Genomic DNA, 20,560 nt, shown 5'->3' on the forward strand with positions numbered 1-20,560 from the left:
GCTGGCATCGGAATGTCACTCAAAGTTTAATGCATGAAAATCAGTCATCCCAATACCTCGCCTCTTCTGGGTAGTAGATTTCCGCGTCCTACCATTGCAAGGTATGAAGTCTGACCGCACGGCAAGAAACCCGTTAACGCAGAGACATCCGATAAAAGGCATTGATCTCACCGTCGAAGGTCGTGGTTCGTTTGATCAGATGTGCTGTCTCGACCTTGATGATTACATGACGGACACCTTCTTTGTCTTTGCTTTGATCACTTGCCAGATCTTGTTTGTGTAAGAAGACACCCACTGTCGGCAATAGCCATGAAGTTCTTCGAAAACGCCAAGTCTGATTTTCAGACAGACAGCACTATCAATACAGTTCGGAGAAAGGTGGCCTCAGGACTCCCAAGATTGCCCCAAGCAACTGGACAGTATCTCATCGAAAAAGTTCCGATTGTTCAGTGGATTCCGCAGTACCACCCAAAATGGCTCCTATCCGACTTTATTGCAGGAATGACGATTGGTGTCATGATGATTCCTCAAGCATTGGCCTACGCGAAGATAGCAACGATCCCCGGGGAGTTTGGTCTCTATTCTAGCTGGCTACCAGCTGCCATTTACGTCTTCATGGGAACTTCAAAGGGTGCGTACGGCCAATATGCTCAGGTGTGGTCCTTTTCTAACATTGATTCAGACCTCTCCACCGGACCAACTTCCATCATGGGCCTCCTTACCGCCGAGATCATCACGGATCTCAAGACAGAAGGTTTTGCTGCCCAAGACATCTCATCAGCCGTCGCGTTGATGGTCGGCATATACTCGCTCATTGTTGGACTGCTCAAACTCGGCTTCATCTTGGAATACATTTCAGTCCCAGTTCTGTCTGGATTTCTGTCTGCAGCTGCCATTACGATTCTTTTGGGCCAGGTTGGCTCGCTTGTTGGCCTGAGCGATGTTCCCTCCGGCACCTCGGCTATCATCAGTAACGTTTTGTCGCGTATCCCGGAGATGGAGCCTCTTACTATCGCTATTGGGTTCAGTGGCATTTTGATGCTGTACATCCTCGAATTCATCGGAAAGAAGTGGGGAAAGAAGAGCGCAGCAATCAAATTCGCCTGCAGTAGCCGAGCGGTTATCCTATTGCTCATCTACACGACAATCAGTTTCCTGGTCAACAAAGACAGAGCAGACCCCTTGTGGGCTATTAGCAAGGTCAAGGCCAATGGTCTTCAGGCGCCAAAGATTCCTGCCGGAGACCTCGTCTCCAAAGTTACTACCAGAGCAATCGCCCCTCTCGTAGCTTCTGCCCTCGAGCATCTGGCCATCGGAAAAGCCTTTGGCCGGAAGAATAACTACGCAATCGACGAAAGCCAAGAGCTCTGTTATCTCGGTATCACAAACACCATCAACAGCCTTTTCGGAGCAATGAGCGTGGGCGGTGCCATGTCAAGAACAGCTGTGAACTCAGAGTGTGGTGTCAAGAGTCCTCTCAGCGGCGCCTTTACTGCTGGTTTTATTCTTCTCACCTTGTACAAGCTTTCAGGAGCTCTGTTTTGGATCCCTAAAGCTACACTTTCTGCAATTATCGTACGTTCAAAATGCCCCTGCTTTCTTAAATCGACGCAAACTAACAGACTTTCACCAGATCATGGCGGTTATACACATCATTGGGCCTGTTTCCGTATTCTACCGTTACTGGCGTATTTCTTTAATGGACTTTGTAGCTTCGATGCTCTCTTTCTGGGTCACACTTTTTGTGTCTACAGAGATGGGCATCGCTTTTGCGGTGTTGTTCAGCATAGGATATACCCTGGTTCGATCCGCATTCCCGAAGGTCAAGACGTTCTCAGCAACAAGTGGCCAGAATCGCACAATTCAGCGAGAGCAGGCAGCTGTGCCATATGTTGCAGAAGACACATTCGTGCCCGAAGACGCCATGTTGGTTAGTTTCACAGACTCGATCTTCTTCCCCAACGCCGGCCGCATCAAGAAGTCGGTGCTTGAGTCCCTCAAAGTACAATTCGAACGACAGGAGGCTGGTGATCAGTCGCAGAGCAAGTCAGTCGATAGGTCTTGGAGTGTCGCATCGTCTAAACGCATTGAAATGTTGCGGAAGCGAGACAACGTTATGCCCTCGAGCAAGCAGATGGCTGTCATGGTCTGGGACCTGACACATGTGCCCTTTATCGACGTAACCGGAGTACAGACACTTTCCGAGTTGAAAGAGGAAACGAAACAGTATGTGGGAAAACAGATGTCACTCAGGCTGGTAGGAATGAACAGCAAAGCCCGCCGCAGATTCTCTCGCGCTGGCTGGAAGATTGTTCAAGACCGCGAGGTTGACGACTCGACTCCAGAGCACGTCGACGTTGTGTACGAGACCATAGAGGCGGCTTTATGGGATAGAGATTTTGCAGATAGGGACGAAAAGTCAGGACTCCAGGGAAGAGCATACTACAGCCCCCGGGAAGGGTCTCCGTAGTAATGAGCCGGGTATGGAGTCAGGTGTGCAGGTTGATACTCGGGCTCTCGAGGAGAGGTGATCCTTGTAAAAGTGCTCCTTTTCGTTGGCTGTGTCTTATCGTTCTGATTCTTTTATTCTCGTTGACGAGACTATGGGTTGCATGCTTGGGAACTTTGGCCTTTGGGAGAAACAATCAGGAGCCCTGGTGGCCCCTGGAATGCGTACAACAGAAAGCAAAGCAAATGATTATGATCAGATATCTTCTAATTTTGTTTACATGAAATCTCAAGAGGTTCTAAGTCTCCAGGAAGTACTTGATTTAGTTATTAATTACTTTGCGCCCACTCATTGACGTCTAACGTCACCTTGCATTACGTTTTGTCGACAAAATCCACGCGTTTGCCGAGAACCACTCAGGTACTATACTACTTGAGTGATTTCTTCTTCATTTCGCCGCATCATTCGTTTTCCCAGCCGCTCTTGTAGATTTTTAACGGCCGTGGCCCGGGCTGTTCGGGGAGTCTCCGGAGTTGCGGGGCGGGGGCTTTCCTCCGCTTGCTTCTTAAGATTCCTCTTCCCAAGCCTGTCTTGAAGAGTCTTCACCGCTGCGGCTCTGACTGTTCTCGGTGTGGCAGGAGACACCGGGGTGCTGGGAGACGCCGGTGAAGGTTCCTCCACCTGAGACCGCCGGGCATTTTCGTTCTCCTGCTGCTTAAGTGCGCGGAGACGCCTGGCAACTTTCGATTGCATTCTAGCAGCTGCCGAGGTTCGAGGCCTGGAAAAGTTGTGCACATCGGATCTCATGGACCGGACTGTCAATGTCGGGCTCGCAGGCCGTGTAGCTCGGGCCGCTACAGACGGGTGTTGGCTCGGCGGGCGTGTATTTGGCCGTGAGCTTTGCTCAGATATGACTCGACTCTCTGTCCTGTACGTAAGACGTCGCCCCTCATGGGAGCTGACACTTGATATCCTACGCCTCCGTCGTCCCTCATTTGGCAATACATTGCTGTCGGGTCGAATGCTGTTGGTAATTCCATCCGCTCTGGTTACAAGGGTTGCAATGTGTGGAAGTGAAGGAGGATGATCTGAACTGGCCTCGAAACCATAACGAGACGATCTAAATGTCGTCGTGGTGCGTGAGCTTGACGGCCGGCTAGCTTGCCTCATCTGTAAATGATAGTTTGCCTCCCAATTCCCATCCTTAGTCGAAGGCCTGTGGCCCACAAGTCTGTTTTCTTCTTCCATGGTCATTAATGGAGTCAGCGGCCTTCTGAATGGAATATCCAGAAATCGACCGTTGATAGGAGGTGATTGCATGCCGATAGCAGTCCATCTTCTTGGATCATATCTCCCTTGTTCTTCAAGTAGAGCCTGACTACGCGGAGAGTACTCAGCATGCCGAGGCATGGATGGCAAAATTACTTCGTCAGGCCGTGCCGAGGCATTAGTGGATATGTCAGAACCTCCTTGTCGCATACTGGCATGTTCACGCCATGTAACCCAATCATCGAGTGTCACTCTCCCGGTTCCTTTTGGTATCGCGCCATCTCTCGTCGGTGGCTTCCATGCAAATGCACTGGAGGACACTGGAGAATCGGGCATCAAGGCGCCGGGGCGATCCCCGAAAACAGCATTCAACGGCGTTGGCATGGATATGCTTCTGGCGTGGCGCCTAGGCATTACGTTAGTCTTGGGTTGTGTCGGGAAGAGAGATGAAGTTACTCACAAAGCTCTGGGCTGAGGCTCATGAGGATTCCTTTTCGTCAAAGTCTTGCGTTTCCGCTTCTCGGGTTTGCCTAGCGCACGGCTATTTTCGGTATGCTTCTCTCTCTTGTCCGCGAGGCTCGGCGTCATATAGATAATTCCCGGCTCGAGGTCATCCTCATCAGGGCAGGCGAGTGGATCCTCGCCTCGAATAAACCAAGCTTGTGAAATGCCCAGAGTCGCGAACGGACGATCTGCCATCTCAATAACTGCAAGTACCGCTGCGAGAGAAAACCTTGTGAAGATATGAGCGCTGAATACCCGGCCTTTTGGGGCTTTAATTACTCACAAGGAAGATATGCTGATTATGACATTAAGCCATGGGAGGTTCTCTTGAATTCCCTTTGAAAGATCCAATCCAATGTTTACAGCCACAAATATCGACAAAGTGATTGCTGCTACCCAAACGGGAAGACCTAACCGAGCCAGCAAAAAGGCAAAACCGGCAATGTATTTGCCGTATATAGTTGGAGATCCATAGTTCTTGATATACGCTGTTCGTCCAGCGACTAAATGTGTGAAGACGTAGACGAGACTCATGCAGGAAGCGACGAAGAAAACAGCTCGGCTGAGAGGATCGAGAACCTCTGTTGATTCGAGATTCTGGAACAAGACCACAGCTGATAAAGCAATACCAGCCCCGGCCGAAATGAATAATAGGATTACCGAGAGAAGAGACAATACGGGATACAGTCGATTAGCTTTCTGAGGGGTTGTTTTTGGTGGCAATGCAAGCGGCGGCACTGAAGTCGTCGCGTCCTCATAGTGCTGACTCATTAGTACTCGATTCCATCCACACAACGCAAGAATGTGTATTAAATGTCGCCCAGTGCTGGTGGTGAGAAAATTAGAATTGATCGGCTGCCACTGACGATCGACTTTGACTCAGCAGCGTCGGTGAGCGCGATCACACAAGGCAGTGTTGCCTGAACCCCAAAGGTGACATTGGAATCTTGTAAAAAACGTGATAATTCTCCGTGAGTGTTGCTTGAAGTGTAGCTGGACAGCGAAAGAGAGGGGTTTTGTTTGCACATGTTACACAGATTAGCCTTGAATCGTCTGAGTTTCTGGAGTGAGCATGACGTGTCGCCTCGTTCAGACTCGAGATCAATAACACAATCCGAAGTTGCTGAGGTTCCATCCCCCGGCAATCTAGCCGACGCATGGATGCCAACTGAGTCTCTTTGTGTGTGATCGGTTCTCATCTGATGTCCGCACCGGCATGTGAAACAATGCGATGGCCGAAATGGCCCAAACTCGCATCCAGCAAATGAGCTGCGCATAGACTCCAGAACGTTTCGGGTAGCCGGATCGAACGCTGCAACGAATGATTTGATTGCATCCTTTCTTCTTCCCTCATTTTCACATTCAAGCCGGTCGCCTCGCTAGGGCCGTTGCTGAGACGAACCTGAAGTACCCAACACTGGGCACCTTTTGGTCTTACTTGAATTCAATGGTTTCGAGGTTTTCTTCGATCCCGCTGACAGGGGTCAATCCGACGGGTTTCATAACACTGGAAGACATGGAATTCCTTTGCGCTAAGCTTGCTTCGAGCCTAGGACAGAATTTTCGTTTGCCCATGGAGAAGAGGCAACTCCCCCACAAAAGGATCTAATTGCAAAGGCCAAGCAGGGAGCCAACTCGGCCAAGAATTGCTTTTACCGGAATGGTCTCAGAACAGTCAAGCTCAGTGACTTTAGCTACTGTGTCTCCCCACTTGTAGGCCTGCGTTATGTTGTTACATTGACAGTGGCCCACGTGCCTTACACGATATGTATCAAGCGCGTGTCAAACCCTGCCCCTAAGCTTCGACCAGAGTCGTGGCATTTAGTCTTGCTCTCTCTGTTGCCTCTGTGCGAATAACACAACACCAAGCTAAATGGAGTTAACCAGCTTTTGTTACATTGGTGATAGAATAAAAAAAGTTAGGTGAGTGCAATGAATTAGCCGTTTCCCTCGCTTGTCAATGGGGTTTCTGTAAAAGCCTACCCCTTCTATTATCCACATCCCGGGCGCGGCCAGATACAGTAGTTCTCAAAGGCATGTCACAACAGGCCGTCAATTGCCCAATCTCCATTACATGAAGCCGAGAATGAGGCTCTCATGATAGCCACCAAGTTTCGTACCCCCAGCACACTCAAGACCGTCCATTCGCGCGGCGCGAGTCTCCGTAGATAGCCGAACCAGTGCTCGCGTTCCCGACCACCGCCAACGGCATCTTGTTGATCACCACTGCAGGTCTCCAAGTTTCATAGGCACACGAAGCATGCGGTGCCCAGAAGCCGTTGGTTGTGGCAGCTTGCCAGCACGGATGTTTGTCTGCAGAGACTGATGAAGTAGCTTTGGCTCACCGAGCTTAGCATCGCGCTCTTTGCGTTGCGCAACGAATTCCTCTTCGGTGATACCGTCCCGCAAGTGTTTGTTTAGCTTTCTGTGGTCGCTGACTGTCATCCATGGCACCGGACTTTCTCTATCGTCCGGAGGATAGTCATGACCTGTCCAAACTTTGACGTGATCTGGAAGACTAAGAAGCCTGCGGCCCGAGTGATAAAGGTTGTTGGCGCTTCCCCCAGGAAAATCACATCGAGCAGTCCCAATGTCCACGTGGAAAAGAGAGTCACCGCAGAACACATTGTCTTGTCAAGAACATCAGCAAAAGTAAACATGATGGCGGGGCGTCCCTGGGGCCTTACCTCCGATCTTATAGCCCAGATGGTCGGGCGTATGCCCGGGGAGATGAATGGCAGTTGCGCTCAGGTTACCAATGCTAAAAGTCTCATCGTCTTCAAAGAGTTTGTCAAAAACACCATGACGCTCTTGGCTGGGCACGTCATATCGTTGGCCGAATAAATCTTGTACCTGTCCGATGCGCCGTCCGATGCCGATCTGTGGCTTGTTACCATGCTCCTCTGCGATGCGCTTCTGTAGGTACGAAGCTGCAGTGAGGTGATCTGCATGTGCATGAGTTTCTAGAATCCGCAAGACTCGGTAGCCCTTTTCCTTGACCAGTCGAAGCAACTCGTCAGCTGAAGAAGTGGTGATAATCTGAGTTGTGCGGTCATAATCCAAGACCGGGTCAATGATGACAGCCGCTTTCGTCGCTGGGTCTGCAACGACGTACTGCCAGGTTCCTGTCCTTGACTCGAAGACATCGTGAATGACAGGTTGTGTGGTATCGACAGGGGCTGTGCTGTATGAGTATCTTCCGGACTGACTTATCGCATTTGAGATATTCCGCCGTTTCGAGAGGGGTGTTGCAAAGCCGCTACTTGGTAACATGGCATACCGACGCGCAATGAGGACATCTGGATGGACGGCCCTGGTTGCCCTAGTGTCGTGCACAGCACGCACCTGAGGGCTGCAAGTTCTCTGGGACAGTGGTGATTTTGCAATCCCTGGTGTCGATGATAGACAGCCCGACTGAACTTGTCTATTCACACTTACGCGCACGGGATTCATGTTAAAGGTCGAACCGCGACAGTCAATAGAGGAGAGAGCGAGTGGGGTTTGGCGATGCAAGCTGATGGAGGCAATGATGCAACTAAAAGTCGGAGGATGCACAATGTAAATAGACCGAGTGGTGGGGGGGTCAATCTGCCGAAACCTTTAATACTGAGAGCAGTTCAAAGAAAGTTTAAACATCGAACGAGATCCCCACTGCAACCCGGCGGCTCCCGTGCCGGTCGGGGAGTTGTAAATGAAATCGGCGACCATTCTCGCCGACTAGTCTCGCCGACAAGCCGGCCGGCCGGTGCGGCTCTTTGAACGAAGAAACACCAACTGGATGTCAAGCCTGGGAACGAGCAAGTTTTCTTTAGCAGACGCTTGCGGCTATCGGGGGATGCTCGGCGCGGCTTGCAATCCTGACAATTTGACTCGTCTGTTGGCTCCGACAGTGGAGTGGCCCCGCACCTCTTTTTAAGCTTCGGCGTTTTCATTTTCCATTCGGCGCACCCCGTTTCTTTTCAGGCGCCATACTTACTTGAGTTGGCTCATCTCTTTGCTTTATCATCACGACAACTCGTGGTCCAACCCTCCCCCAAGAAAAAAAAAATACCGCCATCACCTATTCTGCACACTCTTCACAGCATTCCTTCTCCATTTGCTTCGAAATGCTTGCCAGTCGCGCGACTTTGGCATCGCGCTATGCCGGCCGCGCCCGGATTGCTGCAAAGGCTTCTGAGATTCGGAATCTCGCGACAGTAGCCCCCGTGAGCTCAGCTGCTCGGAACCACAAAGTTGTTGTCGTCGGAGGAGGCAGCGCAGGTCTGACCATCAGCCACCAGCTATTGCGTTCCGGCCGGTTTTCTCAAGATGATATTGCTGTCGTCGATCCGGCCGAATGGCACCACTATCAGGCAGGCTGGACGTTGGTCGGCGGTGGCCTCAAGTCAAAGCAAGAATTGCGAAGGCCGCTCGAGAGCCTGGTTGACCCCAAACTCAAGTTTTACCAGCAGGGAGTAAGCTCCTTCAACCCCGAGGAGAACAACATCAAGCTTGGAAATGGCGATGAGCTTGGCTACGAGCAGCTCGTTGTCGCTCCTGGTATCAACATCGATTACGGTAGCGTCAAGGGCTTGCCCGAGGCTCTTGCAGACCCCGATTCCCTTGTGTCTTCCATTTATGGCTATGACACTTGTGACAAGGTATTCGGCACCTTCGGAAGACTTCAGAAGGGAAACGCAATCTTTACACAACCCGCCGGCGTGATCAAGTGTGCTGGCGCTCCCCAGAAGATCATGTGGCTTGCCCTCGACCACTGGAAACGCGCCGGCCTGTATAACCCTATCGACCCTGCAAGCTCGCCCATTAAGATCAGCTTTGCCACTGGCCTTCCCACTATGTTTGGCGTCCCCAAATACAGCGCAAAGCTTGAGGAATTGCGCAAGGAAAGGGGTGTCGAGGGACTCTTTCAGCACGATCTCCTCTCCGTGGATGGTAATACAGCCACCTTCGGCCGTCCGGATGGAAAGGAAAAGGTCACAAAACAATTTGACCTCATGCATGTCGTCCCGAAGATGGGGCCCCATGCTTTCGTCAAGAGCAGCCCTCTCGCCGATGCTGCTGGCTATGTCAGTGTTGATCAAGCAACAACCCGACACACCAAATTCCCCAATATCTGGTCAGCAGGTGATGCATCTAGTCTCCCCACCTCCAAGACTGCTGCCGCAATCACATCTCAGGCCCCCATCCTTGTCAGCAACCTGCTGCGGTCGTTGGACGGCGCGGAGCCTCAACCTTCGTACGATGGCTACACCTCTTGCCCAATTCCTACAGAGTATGGTAAACTATTGCTTGCTGAGTTCAAGTATGGGGGAGTTCCCAAGGAGACTTTTGGCGACCTTATTGGATTCGATCAAGCAGTCCCCAGACGTGCGTTTTACCACTTGAAGAAGGACTTTTTCCCGTGGGTTTACTACACCTCCATGGTGAAGGGAACTTGGGGTGGCCCTAACGGCTGGCGAAACTGATCTCGCTTTCCGAGCATGTGTTTCCTGTACTAGCTATGTATTCCTAGGGGTAGAATGGCGGCAAAAGTCTTGAATACGCGCGGTTTCCGAACGATTCTACGGCCTCTATACTGGCTGTGTGATTCAGTTGCCCGGGGATGTGGATCTCAACCCCGTACTTTCAGACTTTCACCCCGATCCAAGCTATGATCATGTCGACAATGCGTTCTTCTGTGTAATTCCAACCTTAACATGGTTTCCTGGTGTCCCAGTCTAAGTAAGCACAGCTTTCTGCCACTGGATACTTGCTAGCCATATTCTCAATCGGCGCGAGCAGTTGTTACAATTCAAAAAGGCGCCAACTGATCAAGATGGCTTATTTAGATCGACAATTCGCCATCATAACAACACCATTTATGAAACGACTACCTTGGTGTGTATCATTTCATGTAAGGAATGTACCATGAAGAACCTCACATTCTCGACAAATGGTCCACATTGATATTGAAATAGGGGTCCTTGGGGATCTCTCTTACCCAGGGAATGGCACCGGTCTGGGAACCGCCGAAGGACCACGCCTGTACAAAAATAACAACTGATTCTAAGTCCTTGTTGCTGAAGGAGGTGCTTGAGGATTGTATTGCGGCTCCGTCTCCCGTTTCCGCGCTGTCTATCGTCGCTACGAAATCAACCAAACAAATCCAATCGCCGCCGCCGAACACTTGACCTCGCCACACAAACAAACAGTTGGCCATGCTGATATCTTCCAAGACGACACGATCGGTTACTGGCGGGGTGTCGCATTAGCAATATACCCAGTAATGATGATATCATCGATGTGATCAACTTTGCACCACAGTCCGTCCCGCCCTGGCATTTAGCACATATCCGGAACTCATGAGAATCAGCGTACCCGTTTTCTCCCGAGGGACATGCAAATACATGACAGCCCGAATCACCATTGGGAAACTTATCGTCGATGATTATGCTAATAGCACTCTTGCAAAGGACATCGTATTTGTTGGTCTCAGGCAGACAGAAACGCTCTTCCCATCCGGCGTCGATCTGAACTATGACCCCCAGTTGCTTGGAGAAGAGGCTGGCAATCCTGTATATCTGAATGAGAAAAGACACATTGACTTCAGTGTGGCGTTTGACAACCAGACAACCAGCGGCAAACTGCTTCAAGTCCAGTCATCGAGTAGCAACGAGAATGTCACTGTGCCGCAACCGGTCACCTCAGCTCTCCCATCAGAATACCGAAACCGCACACCAGTCCGCTTGGAGATTGTGGCAGCATCGAACACGACGCATTACATATTCCTTGCTGGTTTTCCAGATTTGTGCAAACACGAAGCTGTTCACATGATAACAATCGGGCATGCGGGAGCAAGTTTAGTGAGCGATGGATACACGGAGGTTGTCGTTGGGGTATATGGAACCACTAACGGTCAAACTATCGAACGAAAGTCAGCAGCATACGTCAGTAGATGGAGGTACTCTGCAGAGGATAGTGTATAGACTATGATTTCGTGGTACAGGACATTCGTGATTTTCCTGTCAACAAGCGCTTAGAGGGAAGCGCAAACACTCATTTTTGGACGACTAAGTGGCCTGATTACTAGGCACGGTAGATGTCAATTGAGGGCTGATTCTGGGATTATTATATTTTGGCACAATACCAGGCTCAACTTTGACAACAGGCACTGATACCTATCAAGCCCTGCTTCAGTTTGCCTGATAAGCCGGGTTTTCTTCTCCATATTGCAGCACCATATGGCGACAACAATGCCGCATTGGGACGACACAAACCCCAAACCAATCTGTGACTTGTTGTCCCAGGCAAGTTGTGACCAACAACGAAAAATAGCCCCGCCGATATCGAATGTGACAAACATGCGAACTTCGTTGGTGCATCAGGCGGCCAAATTTCTATTCGCGCGGGGAAACAACCGTGCCCACCCAACAGCCTGTGGACATGGGTTTCTCTGAGTGTTTGATGCAGAAAGGCGGCGCTGCATGCGCCAAAAAGAGGACCAACACCGGCCGTATATTGGTCCACCCGCCATTACAACTCTGTCGTTCTCCTCTGCCACTTCTCTTTCTCTTTTTCATACCTTCAGCTTTTTCTCTGCACTGAGATTCCGCAACACAACCAATCATGGCCAACCCACCTCAGGATTTTGAGGTCCAGATCGCTGCTGATGAGGAGGTTCGTTGACACACCGCACCATCAGTGACATACTTTGTGTCCAGTCTAATTGAACTTCTACAGCAAGATGATTCTCGTTCGGAGATGGGAACCGTGAGTGTGGTCATTTCTGCAAATCATTGATGCTGCAGACACTGAATTCGTACCAGAGCATTGCGTCCTCTAGTACTAGTCTACGCAGCTCACTTCTAGACTATCGCCGTGAGAATGGCCGGACTTATCATCGATACAAGGATGGAAGTGGGTTTTGAGATTGACTCAATCAGTTGGGTTGCTAAAGTTGTGCTATAGAATATCAATTCCCGAACGATGAACGGGAGCTTGACAGACTTGGTATCGATCTTCATCTATGATCGTTGGTTTGGCATTTCGCTAATCAGTGCTCTAGATTTGGTTAATCACCTATGTCTTCTCACGCTGGACGGCGAGCTTGGCATCGCACCACCCTGTAGAGAAGACGCCAAAGTTGGCCGCGTTCTTGATGTCGGTACAGGCACGGGCATCTGGGCGGTTCAGTTTGGCGATGACCACCCAGAGGCCGATATTTTGGGTATCGACCTTTCCGCCACTCAGCCTAGTTGGTATGTTTCAATCAAAGTCGGTGTCCACATAGCGAGCATTAATGTAAATATCCCAGTGTGCCTCCTAATGTGAGGTTCGAGGTCGATGACATCGAAGACGAGTGGACATTTTCACAACCCTTTCAATATATCCACAGCCGCTTCATGACGTCTAGCATCAGAGACTGGAGACTTTTCTTACAAAGATGCTACGAGTAAGTCTCCATCACTTCGAAAATCAAAATCACAAGACCAAACGACGAGGCTTGTAGCTGACCGGCGCGAACATAGTAATCTTGAGCCTGGTGGCTATGTTGAGCTTCAGGAAACCGCTATTTTTGCTCAATCTGACGATGGAACCTTGAAGCCAGAACATGCTTTGTCCAATTGGTCCAAGTATCTTATGGAAGCTTCGATCAAGCTTGGAGCAGCGTGGGTTGATACGCCCGAGCTAAGGGAGATTATGGTCGAGGTCGGTTTTGAAGATGTCGCACTGAGCACTTACAAGTGGCCGACAAACACGTGGCCGAAAGACGAGCACTTCAAAGAGCTGGGCTCATGGAATAACGAAAATTTCATGACGGGAATAGAGGCAATTACGATGGCACCCCTCACCCGTGCTTTGGACTGGAGCCCCGAAGAGGTCAGACTCTTTCTCATCGAAGTCCGCAAGAACGGAAACGACCGAAATATCCACGCTTATTGGCCTCAGTAAGTTCTCCCGCTGTAGAACCGTCTGGTTTATTCTTACTTGCATAGGCATGTTCTCGTTGGGCGAAGACCCATCCCAGAAAAGGAAGGAGCTGCACTATCTCCGACAACAGCTGTGGGTGCGTCTCCGGGTACAGCCTAGAGTGGCAAGAGGCTGGCTACGTCAAAGCATATTTTACCTGCCATACCTTCCCACAACCTCCTTGACAGCACCTTTTATGGTAAATGGCATCCAATGAAACCAAATAAATAAATTGTTATGACTTCGACATTGAAGATTCCTGATGTCATCACAAATTTCATTAGTAAATGGTGCCAAAGGCCTCTATCAATACACATAGATTGCATTTAGCTAGTAAGCCCCCTGGTAGAGCGTCTAGCGTACTCTAACGGTCTGCAATCTGGGATTTGGGGTAATGAGAAGCATAGATGGCTGGTCTGGGCAACGACGCTGCCGCTAAGAACGCTAAGTCCTTCGAAAAAATAATTGGTAGTTGTTGGATTATAGCAGTCGGCAGAAAAAGAGGATATGGGAGGCGGACAGGGCTTATATAAATGAATCTCCCACCTACATCTGGCCTCTATATGAGTCGTGGGCTTTGCCCAGTTCCTCCTTCTGAACCTCGCGCAGCATCAATAAAAGTAATTGTTGACCTACATCTCACCGTATGCTTGCTACTGCTGATGTGTATTACCAACAGTAGTCGACATGAGTTCCGGAACATCGTGAAATTAACAGATGAACCTCACTAGATTTCAGGACCTTATTATCGATCGCATAGGCCCGGGAAAGAGCAAGAGTTGAGGAGTTGGTGGAATTGTCTTAGAGAGGTCTCATGGATGGTCTCGGTCCTTGGAGGCGGGAAATTGACTACTAAATAGCAGTTTACTAAGAATCTCGTCCATTTTGTCAGCGAGCTAATCACCTCTTTAGACCACATGTTAGCGCTTACGAGTCCCAAACCATAGCTATATATCAACGGAATGAAGCAGAACAAACAAAGTTTTGAAAAGTCTATTACTAGTACACATCAGATGATGCTCGAAAACAAGCGCATGGAACAACAAGCTATGGTTGCATTAGGAGGGAGGGACACAAACAGCATCAACGAGGATCTCGGCCATAACATGACTAAAGCGTACGGAACGAGGTGTTCGACATTTCCATGCCTCCGTCTCAAAAGTTGTTTTCAATGGCAGGATATGACGGAGCTGTCCGAAATCCACCCGAGGAAATCACCCACAAACAAAACGAGCTCGTCTTGCTGATCGAAAGATAATACGAGCTACTCATGAAGATGACGTACTTCGAGACAGACAATATCCGCTGGCCGCTTATGCCAGCAAGATGGTCTGATTCTGAGCTTAACGTGGATTTGATGCGCTTGCTGGGTCGCAACGAAAAGGTGATTGACTTGTCACGATATATTAGGTCCTGTACTCATGCGAGCGCGGAACCGAGATCCACAGCTGGGCAACTGCTTTATCGTACTTACTACTTATGCGAACATTGGCGATCTGAAACCCATGGTCGGCCCGATTGGTACCATGAGGATCTTTGCATGCTCGGCCTGCCTCCCCAAGTATGGTGCGCAAACGACACAGGATCGCTCAACAGTGGGTATCCGGTGGGTCGTCCGCGCAGAACGAGTTCAGATGCATAGCTCTCGCACGACTTCTGTGTATTAACGTGTTATCACATCTATTCAGGTTGTGACTACCCACATGGAGGTTCTTAAACGCTGTTTGAGAAAGGGCCTCCAAAGGCAGATACGAAGGAATGGCTTTGCGCGAAAGCTGTCACGTTCACTGATTTCTTCAACAATCTCACTGACGATTTGTCATCATTGAAACTCGTCCCTCTGTTGGGAGGTAAAAATTGCCAATCAGGGGTGGCCAGCCATGAGAATAGGGACGCTTAAGTTAGTAAGTGTAGCGGCTGCCAACAGCAGGCGTCCATTTGCGCTATCCCGGTTGCTTACTAATGTATGACTTCGTATCATAAAGCGAGGATCTAAGTGGAAGACATATATAGTAGAAAGTGGCTTGATTCCTCTAAGTGAGGGAGCCTTAAGGGGTCGTATCTAAATACTATATGAGGTGGGCAGTCGTCTCGTAGTAAGCGGTATCGTATGGCAGTATATGGGCAGCGCTATATGTGGCGTTGCGACACTTCGCAAGATTGAATTTGGTTAAGCTGCTTGTTAACTCGTTTGGCTGCTCTACGTATGATGGTTCCGGCCTCTGATTCGGAGGTGAGCGAGGAGGAGCTGGAGAATTTGGAGAATAAGGCTCGTAAATTATGATATCGGTGATATCTTCGCGCTGGGTCATAAGTAAGTACGCATTTGTAAATCTCCGTTCGAGTCACGGCAAGTCTATAAATTTGTCGCTATTTAAAGAAAGTAGCCTGGATATATTTGTATAACGCAGTTGTCTCTATAAACATAGTACCGAGCTCATGGTGTTTAGCACGGACTAGTGTTTTTTTCTTATGAGCTACGAATAAGACGCTGCAATTACTGCCTAAACAGTGTCCCAGAACTTGGCGGCAGTTCTAGCTTATGTTACTGTCGGATTTGCTGACGCGGCGCCTATTTCTGGCTGTGCTAATAAACTAATTGAGGATCGTTACGAATTGATGGGACTATATAGAGGAAATCTGAGTTGAGCTAGATCTTGTTATAGTGTTGTTACTTGCAAGAGTCCGCTATAAGAGCGGTTGTTGCTATAGCGCCGAATCCCACGAAGACAACATTATGCATCTCTTAGAAAGCATAACCTATTCGGTGATTGCCCTTGGTGCTGAGTCCTTGTCTCTGGAAGGAGTTGAGCCTTCTCGTCTGTAGTCAAATCATTACTGGCTCTAGGCACTTTCCCCTAGATTGCTAGAATTAGGAAACTGACGGCTGCGGCACCCACCCCGAACCAAATTGTGTTCTTGTAGCTCTTCTCTAACCCTGAATTGCCGAATGTTGATGATTAAATGACCCCTGACAAACCAAAGACGATAGCTACACCCAGCTGTAGTATAGAATTAACTACACTCCTAGCCAGCCCTTGTTGCGATGTAGGAAACGCCGTGGTTACAAAAACTGTTATCAAGATTGTTGACAGATCAATTCCCACCGTGCTCAAAACCACTACCGGAAAGACCTATGCCCAGTAGCTTCCTCTAGGCGGGGTTAGGGCTATAAGAAGCTGCGAACCTACAGCATTCAGACCGGATATGACCAATAGCACATGCCCTGGAACCAGGTGCAAGATGAAACCTTCGATAACGCTAAGGATGAGACCAGCAACGCCAAGGGGTGTATACCACGCTACCATCTGTAACGGACTTGCAGACATGATGTCTTGAAAGTAGAGTGTGCCAAATACAGAAAAAATCCCCCAGGTGCCGTATAGCAGAAAGAGGGCCACAAGAAGAGGGCTCATCCGAGGAGTCGTGAAGATCGAAGCCGGTAAGAGAGGTTGAGGAGAGACGCGCGTTTCGGAATAGCCTGCAGTAAGGAGTGACAAGACACCAAGGGAAAGAGAAGCTGAAACATATGGCGTTCGCCATCCCGTAGGGGCGTGTGCTGATTGTAAGACCGAGAACACGACAAGAATGAGGCCGCACAAAATGGTCATGGCGCCAGGGTAGTCCATTTTGGCTTCGCTTGGGGGTTGGTCTGTTGAGTACAAACGCGGAACGGACAAAAGTGAAGTTAAAAAGTGAAGTTAACAACGTCAATGCTGTCAAAATGGCGCCGATCCAGAAGTATAACCCCCATAGCTTGAATTGACCCACGATACCTGCCACAAGAATGCCGACGAAAAAGTCGAGTATTGCTGAAGTGCCGTACACTGCGAAGACGAGGTTCTTGCGTGGCCCAGGACGGTGCAACGATCCCATGAGCATGACTCCGGTGGGCAAAGATGCCGCAACACATAGTCCTTGCAAAGCACGACAGAAGTCAAGCATTAGCGGATTGATGCTAAATCTATTTTTACACTCCAGGCAAGAAGCCAGGCAAGACCGCACATGAAGATGTAGTAACCCCCCACATATTCCCGAGACGACCAAAGATAAGTAAGGTGCTGGCGATAACGAGGGAGAAGGCGGTCGCTGGCCACACACTGGGTCCTTGTGGGATGTCGAGTTCCGTAATCAGTGTTAAGAGAATAACAGTAAAGCCGCTTCTTTATTAATATACTTATTACGACTAGCTAGTTGTAATACTAAGGTAGTAGGTATTTAAGATTTGTAAATAGAGTTTCTTTTAAGCCTAATCCATTACCTCTTAATTAATACTTTACATCAATACTATATATAAGATATCAAGAATTGCCTTAGTAGCTAGTAAATGTAAAAACAAAAAATAATACATCTTATATTAAAAAGGTAAACTGTTCTTAAAAAAAACTTTAAACTTAAATAGATTTTGGCTATTTGATATTAACGCCCTTCATCTATTAGTTTTAACTTTTGAAATACCAAGTAATCTCTATTCTCTATATAAGGATCCCCCTTGAAAATGCCTATTAGACTTACTCTCGGCTTCTGTGTTCGAGTAGGCTAGGTCGGTTGCTATAGGCCAATACTGCGTCGGCCATTGTTGCCCGCCTATAGTTAAAGGTGGCATATCCATTTGTCCAGTCCGTGGTTGTGACGGTCCTCTCTCCCAACCGCTTGGGGCTCCCGTGGTGAAATGTTGACTCGTGGGAGGACCCGTTCCATGGCTAGGACCATGTGTGGGTAATGGTCCCTGCCCCGCGACATATGTTCTCCCCCCGTTATATGGTGCTCCGTTAGTCTGAATCGGCACAGGCCTTCCAGATGCCTCTATCACATGATTCCAACTATACCCAGGGACCAAATCCACATTTCTAATGTTTGTGGCCCTGACAGCTTCCATTTTTGCCTCAGCCCAGTCTGATCTGTTTCGAGTGTGCTCCATGTATTTTCCAAAGCGCTCGATGACCACTGCGACTCTCCTCAAGTGTCTGCCGCTCAGGGTATGTTCTACCTGCTCGCTTGACGCAGATCCTGGCTCTTGGAGCGCTTCATGAAATGCTAGCGAAGAAGCAATCTGGAATGCGTTGCGGATTTGTCGGCCGTTCCAGCGGAGATGAGGTGTCTTTTCGTGACGCAAGAAGTGCTCCCAGGCAAACTCTCTGATGCTCGCCTCATCAATCACAAGCCTAGGACGACATTTATCCGCAGACTTCAGTGCTTTGAGCTTGTTCCTCTCTATCTCTTGCAGCTTGATGATGTTCAAGTCAAAGATTTTGCGAGTCTGTGTCTCATCCAAAGGCTCATATGTTGTTGTTGTTGTTGTTGTATTTAACGCCGTGGCGGCCGGGCTAGAGCCCTTACCGCAGACCTCCCGAAGGGTATATGGCGTGGAGGGCCGTGAGCCAAGGCTACCTACTCTACAGTACGTCGTCTCTTTACATCGTCCTCCAAATCATGCCTTGTGGCCACTACGCGTTCTGTCTGTCCCCGGTTCCCGCTGGTGCCCCAGTTTCATTCTTTCCCAAATCGTCCCTTGGAATCGGGAGGTTCTTTGTAGTCCGCACTCACATCTACCTAGGTGTGGATGCTGCTACCGCAGACAGATCTTCTGGAAGAAGTCCGTCACGCGGAGAAAGGCCTCGAAGCCTCGTGGGTCGGTGATTAATCTCTTGAAGTAGGCCTCGAGAGATCCCATAGGACCTATGGGCTCGGGCATACTGCGAGAGTGGAGGGTCGGCCACCGTTGCCTCCTCGCCAGCGTTAGTCGACAGTAGACCAGGTGGTCCACGTCTTTCGCCTCTCCACAAGAGCACATCATTAGAGCGTCGTCGTGGTTGAAACGTCGGTGATATTGCTCGAAGTCCCCGTGACCCGATCGTGCCGCCAGCAGGTGATGTAACGTAGCCCGCGGCAAGGCCAGTTCAGGAGGGCTGGACAGAGCTGCCTCAAGCCCCAAGTCCGCGTACCGCGGCCTTCGCTCTTTATACCACCATCTCCTGTGCTGGCTTTGTAATTTTTCCCTTGCAAGCCGCTTGATGCCCGCTAGTGTTGCCATTTGACCCATCCGCGCCGGCAGTGTCGTTCCTTCTTTGGCCAGCCGGTCCGCGGCCTCGTTTCCTTCGATGCCCTGGTGTCCCGGGGACCAGTGCGTCCGTATATCAAATATCCTGGCCGCTTCTTGGATTTCGAGGAACGCGTCTTGTGACGAGTCCGGCGCCTTGCCGCGGATGCCTTGTATAACGCTGGTGTTGTCGATACATATGTGGATTGGATGACCGCGATTGGTGAGCAGAGCCCTTCTGAGGCCGGTTCGCGCCCCTTCGACCTCGGCGTCGAACACTTCTGCTAGTCCGAGTCGGCCGCACCCTTGCGCTATGCGTTTGGAGTCTCGGTAGATGACGAAGCCGTACCCCACGGCTCCGTTCGTCGCCCTGGAGCCGTCCGAGAAGACGATCATATGGCTTTCCGGTACTGTCTTTAGCCAGCGCTCGAAAGCTTTCGCAGCCTCTTCTTTGCATTGAACTACTATCTGATCCTGTGAGCTTGGCAGGTACTGTGATTGGAGGAACGTTGGTCTTCCGCATCTTGGCAGAAGTTCAGCCGTCCGTTGTAGTCTCGTCTGTTGCTGTCCCTGCTGGGAGAGCCGCGCGACTAGCGGGTGTCGGCGATCAATCCTCTGTAGTCGGACTGCGGCCCGTAAACGGACGCCTTCTAAGGCGACTTTGGCTGACGGTAAGCCGGCGTCTCGGAGGAGGCTACTGGTTGGCGTTGTCCTCCAGACAGGTAGAACGATCCTTGCTGCCGCTGTAATGACGCTGTCGATCTTCTGCACGAGCCCCTTCTGGCCTGTGTTGACGGGTCTTCCTTGGAAAGGCGGACTCGTGTCTGTCTCCGCTTGGCGTCTCGAAGCCGGCTTCGTGATACCTGCGTACCATGTTTCGGCGCCGAAGAGCGCGATCGGCAGTACGTAGGAGACGACGGCTTTTCGCACGGCGGCCGCTGGCAGTCCTCTCTTTGTGTTTGTAAGCTGCCTCAGGTGTTGAGCTGCCTTCTTTGCCGCAGCTACTCTTGTGTCGACGTGGTGCCGGAAGGACAGTCTCTTGTCGAACCAGACACCCAGCCAGCGTACAGGATTTGTCGAGGCCTTGACCACCAAATCCCCCGCCCTGACCTCTGGCAGCTCCGCTGGCTGGCTGTGCTTCCTAGTAAAGTGGATGACCTCGCACTTGCTCGGGTCGAAGGAGACCTTGTTCTCCGAGCCCCATCTGAGAATGCCGGCTGCGCTTCGGTTGAGTATTGCGACGTTGCTCTCCAGGGAGGGGCTGATGGCCAGAGTGGCGATGTCGTCCGCGTACCCGAATCGCGCGTCCGGGTCGTCTTCAAGGATCTCGCGAGTAGAGCAAAAGACGA

At 50.2% G+C, this 20,560-nt stretch overlaps 6 protein-coding genes across 6 annotated transcripts; 4 read left to right on the top strand and 2 right to left on the bottom strand.

The window, feature by feature from the left end:
- Positions 1-309: 309 nt before the first annotated feature.
- BDZ83DRAFT_752793 (sulfate permease) lies at positions 310-2,470 on the top strand (the record flags this gene model as incomplete). The annotated part of the gene is made up of 3 exons (XM_060514255.1): positions 310-631; positions 683-1,575; positions 1,634-2,470. 3 exons carry the CDS (start codon positions 310-312, stop codon positions 2,468-2,470), a joined length of 2,052 nt encoding a protein of 683 aa, XP_060364354.1.
- A 3,666-nt stretch (positions 2,471-6,136) lies between these two features.
- On the bottom strand, positions 6,137-7,625 carry BDZ83DRAFT_359265 (metallo-beta-lactamase superfamily protein). Its single transcript, XM_060502564.1, has 3 exons — positions 7,503-7,625; positions 6,910-7,401; positions 6,137-6,852 (listed from the first exon to the last, which is right to left on the bottom strand). The coding sequence occupies exons 1-3, from the start codon at positions 7,519-7,521 to the stop codon at positions 6,443-6,445; spliced, it is 921 nt and encodes a 306-aa protein (XP_060364355.1). The 5' UTR covers positions 7,522-7,625; the 3' UTR covers positions 6,137-6,442.
- Positions 7,626-8,328: 703 nt separating this feature from the next.
- BDZ83DRAFT_652380 (Sulfide:quinone oxidoreductase/flavo-binding protein) lies at positions 8,329-9,687 on the top strand (the record flags this gene model as incomplete). Its single annotated transcript, XM_060510520.1, has 1 exon — positions 8,329-9,687. One exon carries the CDS (start codon positions 8,329-8,331, stop codon positions 9,685-9,687), a length of 1,359 nt encoding a protein of 452 aa, XP_060364356.1.
- Positions 9,688-10,478: 791 nt separating this feature from the next.
- On the top strand, positions 10,479-11,229 carry BDZ83DRAFT_359279 (uncharacterized protein). Its single transcript, XM_060502565.1, has one exon. It carries the CDS (start codon positions 10,564-10,566, stop codon positions 11,185-11,187), a length of 624 nt encoding a protein of 207 aa, XP_060364357.1. The 5' UTR covers positions 10,479-10,563; the 3' UTR covers positions 11,188-11,229.
- Positions 11,230-12,047: 818 nt separating this feature from the next.
- On the top strand, positions 12,048-13,429 carry BDZ83DRAFT_359326 (S-adenosyl-L-methionine-dependent methyltransferase). The gene is made up of 3 exons (XM_060502566.1): positions 12,048-12,459; positions 12,516-12,653; positions 12,730-13,429. Exons 1-3 carry the CDS (start codon positions 12,188-12,190, stop codon positions 13,151-13,153), a joined length of 834 nt encoding a protein of 277 aa, XP_060364358.1. The 5' UTR covers positions 12,048-12,187; the 3' UTR covers positions 13,154-13,429.
- A 2,477-nt stretch (positions 13,430-15,906) lies between these two features.
- On the bottom strand, positions 15,907-17,748 carry BDZ83DRAFT_720088 (uncharacterized protein; the record flags this gene model as incomplete). The annotated part of the gene is given in 9 exon segments (XM_060512245.1): positions 15,907-16,029; positions 16,057-16,101; positions 16,141-16,173; positions 16,192-16,305; positions 16,363-16,489; positions 16,499-16,823; positions 16,846-17,135; positions 17,200-17,334; positions 17,687-17,748. Coding segments are annotated over 9 exon segments (1,254 nt in total).
- Positions 17,749-20,560: the final 2,812 nt, after the last annotated feature.

This window comes from Colletotrichum acutatum, assembly GCF_030867785.1.
Source record: "Colletotrichum acutatum strain CBS 112980 chromosome Unknown BDZ83scaffold_54, whole genome shotgun sequence".
Lineage (NCBI taxonomy): Eukaryota > Fungi > Ascomycota > Sordariomycetes > Glomerellales > Glomerellaceae > Colletotrichum > Colletotrichum acutatum.

Excerpts from the sequence above, each read along its gene's own strand:
- BDZ83DRAFT_359265 (XM_060502564.1), bottom strand. Across the intron at positions 6,853-6,909 it reads TCTGGGCTATAAGATCGGAG|ACAATGTGTTCTGCGGTGAC; the intron begins GTAAGGCCCCAG and ends GTTCTTGACAAG.
- BDZ83DRAFT_359279 (XM_060502565.1), top strand. The coding sequence starts at position 10,564 with ATGAGAATCAGCGTACCCGTTTTCTCCCGAGGGACATGCAAATACATG.
- BDZ83DRAFT_359326 (XM_060502566.1), top strand. The coding sequence starts at position 12,188 with ATGAACGGGAGCTTGACAGACTTGGTATCGATCTTCATCTATGATCGT. Across the intron at positions 12,460-12,515 it reads TCCGCCACTCAGCCTAGTTG|TGTGCCTCCTAATGTGAGGT; the intron begins GTATGTTTCAAT and ends TAAATATCCCAG. Across the intron at positions 12,654-12,729 it reads TTCTTACAAAGATGCTACGA|TAATCTTGAGCCTGGTGGCT; the intron begins GTAAGTCTCCAT and ends GCGCGAACATAG.